This window comes from Triticum aestivum, chromosome 4D (assembly GCF_018294505.1).
Source record: "Triticum aestivum cultivar Chinese Spring chromosome 4D, IWGSC CS RefSeq v2.1, whole genome shotgun sequence".
Classification (NCBI taxonomy): domain Eukaryota; kingdom Viridiplantae; phylum Streptophyta; class Magnoliopsida; order Poales; family Poaceae; genus Triticum; species Triticum aestivum.
Window position 1 is genome coordinate 490,820,976 of NC_057805.1, and position 6,955 is coordinate 490,827,930.

General features: G+C 44.2%; 1 protein-coding gene across 1 annotated transcript; it reads right to left on the reverse strand.

Annotated features, from left to right (window-relative positions):
- Positions 1-622: 622 nt before the first annotated feature.
- Positions 623-1,306, reverse strand: LOC123100530 (Werner syndrome ATP-dependent helicase-like). The gene has a single exon (XM_044522446.1). The coding sequence runs from the start codon at positions 1,304-1,306 to the stop codon at positions 623-625; it is 684 nt and encodes a 227-aa protein (XP_044378381.1).
- Positions 1,307-6,955: the final 5,649 nt, after the last annotated feature.

Genomic DNA, 6,955 nt, shown 5'->3' on the forward strand with positions numbered 1-6,955 from the left:
GTGCGTTACGCTAATCGTATAGTATCTGTACTGTGTTTATATTTTTCAGTTCACGCCAATATATTCTAATAATAGAAAACTGCAACATTGCACTGGAAATAAACTTGTTCGGAAGATATGTAAACTAGCAAACTACAAGGTTATCAGTACTGTGTTTATATTTTTCAGTTCACGCCAATATATTCTAATAATAGAAAACTGCAACATTGCACTGGAAATAAACTTGTTCAGAAGATATGTAAACTGGAAGCAAACTACAAGGTTATCTGTACTGTGTTTATATTTTTCAGTTCACGCCAATATATTCTAATAATAGAAAACCGCAACATTGCACTGGAAATAAACTTGTTCAGAAGATATGTAAACTGGAAGCAAACTACAAGGTTATTTGTACTGTGTTTATATTTTTCAGTTCACGCCAATATATTCTAATAATAGAAAACTGCAACATTGCACTGGAAATAAACTTGTTCAGAAGATATACTACAAGGTTAACTGCGACACAAGCAAATCTAAATTTTGAACAAGCAAACGGCAGTCTTGAGAGAAAGCAAATCTAACGGGAAATCTAGAATGGCGTGAGCAATCTTCTAGTTACTTTTCTTGGCCGGGACCACCTGCTTCAGTAGTCATAGTCGCCCCAAGACCTTGAGCGCTTCCTGGTCTGCTCCTTCTCGAGTTTTGCCCGGCGGAGGCCTTCCTGGATGATGGTGAGGCGGCTCCATATCTCGTACGCAGCGTAAGCATCTTTTGCCGCGTACTCGATGTGCCTCATGGACAGGGGCATGCGCGTCCAGCGCTGGTGCTCTGCGTTGGTGAGCTTCTTCTTCATGTTGTTGTAGTAGTCGTCGACAATGATGCCTGAGACATCCCCAAGGGAGTCCAGAGGCTTCGTAGTAGTAGGCACCCTCCATTCCTTCTGGATGTCGACGAAGTGGGCGATCTCTAGTCCGACGCGCCCGAGCATCTCTATGTCACCGTCGATGGAGAAGCCAGCAAACGTGTATCTGGGGTCGGTGAGGAAGTTGTCGAACCTGGTGCAGTTCTTGTCGGCGGCGCTCAGTTGGAAGAGCAACACCGGATGATCCTTGCCGACGGAGAGCTGGACGAGGGCTGGTTTCTGATCTTCGCCAACGTCGTTGGTGTACTCCACATCAACTCCGACAATCTTGTGGCGCTCGAATTCGAGGTGTCGCTCGTACTGCTCGATGGTGGTCGCCGCCTTGTGCAAGTCGTTGGTGTGGATCACGTGCAACTTGGTGTTGCCGTGGGCATGCACCTCCATGAATTCCTTGATGAATCCCATGGCCTGGAGTAGTTGGTCCTCCTGCAACCTGGTTTTTCGTGGGGAACAATGAGTGGGTGCGCAATGGTGATTTCTGTTGTTTGTGTGTAAGAAAGCCGCAGCGGAAGTCTAAATTTAAGGGCGGGGAAGCAGCAAAGGAGTGCACGATCTCACTGTCGATGCGATTGTGCACATCGTGGGTTCTGGATCGTGGTTTCATCTCCCTGGTGGTGCGGTTGTGCACATCCTGGGTTTTTGATCATGGTTTTTCTTTATAAAAAATAAAAATTAAATCAGCAGTTATGTTTTTAGCAACCGTCGTATCTCCAGCAAGTCGGGGAGATGATCGTTGTCTTGCGTAGTTTGCTGTCAAATGTTAACTTTTACAATTTATCTCATGAGGCATGCAGGGGCAGTATGTAGAGGCTCAAGTATCTGACCAAGAGAAGCATGCTTGAAGTGGCTGGTTTAACTCTCAAACACACGAGCGTGGTACATTCATTGGGAGTGGCAATTGTTTTCAGTGATACATTCGCTGGTAGGAGCAGTGTTGTGTTTTTTCACAGGCACTATTGTAGCTGACGCTACGAGATGGACAGAAAGAACGAGAAGCAACGACAGGCGTGGATATGCAGCTGCAAGAAGCACTTATACAACAAGAGGCGCAAGTAGAGGCATAGATACGATGCTACGTCAGGCACGGAAATGAAGTTACGTGATTCACGGACGTCAATTCGTGCTATGGTGCTACGTGAGGCACGGGCACGAACAAATAGCCGTGCACTCAACTACATGCGCAACAAGCCACAGATGTGTTCCTGAGAAGCACCGGCCTCCACGGTTTTGCCGCAAGGTGGGATTCGACATTTATCCAAGGCATTCCGGGTTTTACAAGTGTAGGAATAATCGTTTTACACTTATATGTTCTGTGGCAGAGGCACGGCAATTACTTTTGTGACGAAAGAGTGAACGTCGAATGTACGTGACGTGAGGATTGACAATAGGCGTCCGTTACTGTTTTTCCGGAATGTTTTTCAAGTAACTTTGAGAGGCATGAATGTGACGACTGAACAGGCACGGTCATGTCTGAAATAGTGGCAAGGTGGTCCCTAATGTGTCCTGAATGTATCACCTGTAATGCTGCATTGTTACAAGCACGGTCATTATTCTTGAAGAGGCACGGTCTTGAGAGTGATGAATGTGTCGACTCAACAGGCATGGTCATCTCTGAAATAGTTGCAAGTACGAGATGGGCATGCAACAACGAGAAGAAATGAGGGGCGTAGGCATGCAGCTGCGAAACACACTTATACAGCGAGTAGCACAGCTAGAGGCACATGTACGATGCTACGTGAGGCACGGACATGAACCTATGTGAAGGCATGGATGTTTAAGGTGACTGAGCCATAGGGGAAGGCGCTAGGTTTTTAGGAGAAGTGTTGTGCGGTTGACAGAGGTGTATGCTTGAGCTCATCGCAACAAACTACTTGGCATGACGCTATTCTGCGGAGCACCATAGTGAAAAATATGTATACTACTGACGTGCGGAGCTAGCAACATCACTAAACTATTTTGAAACATACTTCACCGCAGCCATTCATCCTCCATTATTATTCAGCGAATCCCTTTATTATTATCAGAGATAAATAAACTAACCCACGTATGTGTTTCACCTTCTTTGACAGGGAATTTTCACCACCGTCCTCTTGGACATAATTATATGCTCAGTTACATACCATGACATAACTAAATAACAAAACTGATGTGTACAGGCTGTTCAAAAAACAGACATAAATTACTGAACTAGGAAGTATAGCCACCGGCAACGCTCTATCAGGAAAGGTCGTTGATCATCATCCGCAGCAGCTTCATGTTTCCCAATGTTGGCCACCGCTTTTCAATTGTGACAAGGACAATTGAACCAACCTTTAGCTGAGCTTCCCGGGCAAAATCTGAAAAACCGGTCACCTCCATTCTGCCGTCAGTTCGTATGGAGTACGTTGTGCTCATGTCTATTGCATCATACATCTCTGTTAGGCTGATACCACCGTTTTGAGGTAGATATCCTAGGTTCATCTTTAGAAGCCTCACAACGGTAGACGGGATTCTCTGCAGATTGTACCGATATTACTAGATAAAATCAATGTACAAGGACATAAAACATCGAAAATAGCAAACAAAACCATGGCAGTGGATCAAAACAAATATTCAATGACTAACCAGACGACCATTTATGACATTGGTGACGTTTAGACGCTGCACAAAGGGTTTGGTGGGGAAGTCGTCAGACTCAAACACATAGTATATCATCTGTCCAAATTGTCTGTATGAGAGGTTTACGCCTCGACCGAACACTGTTTTCCCAATGTACTCCCTCTCCGAGTCATTTAGAAAATCAAGAGCTGCATGGAAAAAAATAACTCATTTTCAAACAAATTTGTTTAAACAGATGAACTCGGTATTTAAGTTTAAAATGAATGGTTAAATTCAATGCATGTGATCAAGTTGGGATGATAATCAACAGAATTGCATAAAACGTTTTCAAAGTAACTTTGACTGTAAGTATGTCATTAATTTAGTGGACAGGGGTAGGAGCACCAAAGTATGGTGATAAACGTAGTTGATAAAACAGGATGGAAGTTGGTGCACTTACCTAGTGATGGTTTGGGGAGGGGCCTGTGACCTCCTCGAGAATCACTGAGTCTCAGATCTATCTCAATGGACAGACTCCCAGTATCCAGGTTTATGATGGTTAGATCTCGATAATGAAGATCGTAGTCACTGATTAACTTTTCCCAGCCAGGTCCATGAATTTTAGACCGGTTAGGTTCATTGGTGACGTAGATCTCATATGACAGATCCTCGTTGGTGATCAGTACTGGATTTCTTTGGTTTCCTTCTTCTTGAAATGCTTCCTCTTTCCACCGATAGATTGAAGAAGTGACTTGCTGCCTGCAATAGCATGGCACATACTGCGCAAGAAAAAAAATCTTACCAGGCATGTATAACCAAGACAGATAGCGCTTATCATATATGTACCAATTATTTTCAACAGGTTGCTATTTGATAAAACAAGGTACATCAAAAATTAAAAACATATCATTAAATGCTTAAATGTAGGCATTCCATTCAAACAATATGGTAGAAACTCTTATTTCCTTCATCAGAAAGATACACTAGTTGGTAGTAACTGATGGGCAGCATGGGGTGGCAAAAATTTCTCCTTACTAGGCATGTCTTGAAGCATCGAGGAAGATGCACTGTTATCGCGCTGTGAAGAACGCCTGACTCCAGTCCGGAGCAACCGAAGTTGGTACATATATATATATCACAGCACATGGTTTCCCCTAGAATACGTTGCAAAACAACGTTTATATGAAATTCTCAACACAAGGAAAATTTTATTATCTTGAAAAACTATTCGGCTAAACCGGCATTTTTACATAAATAGTCGTTCACAAGCAATTTCCTAAAAAGACATGTGCACAACTTTTGATTAGAAGGTGAACATTAGATATGGGATATGTAATAACAGAGGAAATATGAATTTAATTAAATCAGCATTTTATTTTCCAAAAATGGTTGCTTAATTCATCACAATTCAGTATTGACTATTCTTAGAGCAGTTCACAATCTTGGTTGTCAATGTCAATCAGTGAAAGGATTTCTGCTGCTTGGTTTTAAAAGCAGCTTTAGTAAATGTATATTTCAAGACAAGACAGGCAAAAAGGAGAAACAATAATCTATCATCAGGCGGCTCAAAGGAGTGTTTGTAACATTAAAATTATATGTAAATTGGTCGGAGCTGCACCCAGCAACAACGTCATTCGCGACCATATGCCACCGTCGCCGACGCCAACCACCGGAACATGTGTGGCTAGGTGGTATTTGAAACGGGTGATCCATCAACGTTAACCTTGCCTCCAGCGTACAGGACCCCAAACGCTATCTTCAAGCACAGATGCCGACTCCCAGTCAACAGCACCCCAAACGCCGACCTCCAGCACCCTGTGCCCGGTTAAGCAATAGAGCTCAACGTCTGGCCACTCGCTTGGACTTCCGGCCACCGCCGTTGTTTGCAAGACCTAACGGGCTTCAATTTAAACTACCAACCTCCCTCGGCGAAGTTCATCGCTCACTTGTGACCTGGACGCCGCAGGTCGCTGCAGCTCGTAGCAATCTCAAGCACAAACGCCGACTTGAAATCAACCCCACCCCTAAGAGGCACGGGCCGTGTACAGGTTCGGCCTCGTACTGCGTTGATTTGGTCTAGATCACAATGAATTTCCAGGCAATTCCTAGCATAACAACGCAGATGCGTCACTTTCAATCACGGAGAGACAAAAACAACAGAGAGGAAAACGGACCGTAGCGAAAAATTCACATAGAAATTAAGAGAAAATAGACTAACCCTGGATCTAGAGGGAGAATCGAGAGAGAAGAGACGATGAACGCTACAGCGGGTGAGTGGGAGGGAGCGGTCTGGGTTGGCACAAAACAGAACAGACAGTTATAATACGCGCCTGCTCACTGACATGGGGCTACTGTACAGCGGCAAAGACAAGACTATAGGCTTATTAAGAGCATAGAGGCACGCACGGACGGCCCCAACACGCGCGAACTTACATGCAAATAAGGCACGGCTTTGTTTCTGTTTTCAAAATTTTCTCAGTGAGGCGTTCACTGAGACAGGTTGTGCACATCCATGACGCACGACCATGCTTCTGTTTTCCGAAGTATTTTTCCCTAGTATGGTCTCTCGGAGGGATAGGGACGTGAAGCCACGGTGCACATCGTCCTGTAAGGATGAGAATGAGACGCACAGAAAGGCCTATGTATTCTAAATGTACATGCGGATGGTTGGCACACGGTTGTACATGCGGACGACGCACAAACATCTTTTGTGTTCTCCTAGTTGTTTTCGCATTACACAGCCATTCCTAGTTGTGTTCTCCTAGTTGTTTTCGCATGACACGGCCATTCCTAGTTGTGTTCTCCTAGTTGTTTTCGCATGACACGGCCACTCCGAGGGACAGTGGAGTGAAGCCACGGTGCGCACGGTTATCCAAGGCGAAAATGTAGTGAAGTGCCTCAATTTTCGTAACATTTTAAGTTGCTTTTTCACTGAGAGAGGCACGGGTGTATGTTTAAATGACGCAAGACCGTGCTATTGTTTTTCGAATTGTTCATTTCTGACACGGTCTCTCGGAGGGACACGGTGTCTGCAATTAAAAGGGGCACGTAATCTTTCGCTTTGACGAATTCTTCGGATGCATCAGTTTTGTTCAATATGATAATGAGAATGGAAACCCAGCATCTAAAAAGTGATTGGAGGTTCGTTGCTGACCTTAAGTCATTACACAGCATTCCAAATGTTTTCAGAGACGTGTTCACACGGACGTATTGATTTTCACAACCCTTGAATGCATCGTTCGTTTCCTGTGGGGTGCACGGATACGTCCTTTGGAGAGGCGCGGTTGCAACAGTTGCAGGTTTGCAGTGGACGCATGTTGCTTTTAAAAGACAGAATTTCACGCCAAGCAACTAAGATAAACAAGAGGATACTAGTTTGATTTTTGAGCATCTGTGTGAGCTGATTTCTTTTATCATAGGGTCCAGAAACATCATGATCGATATTGAAAACAGAAAGCATGTACATAATTGCTTGAC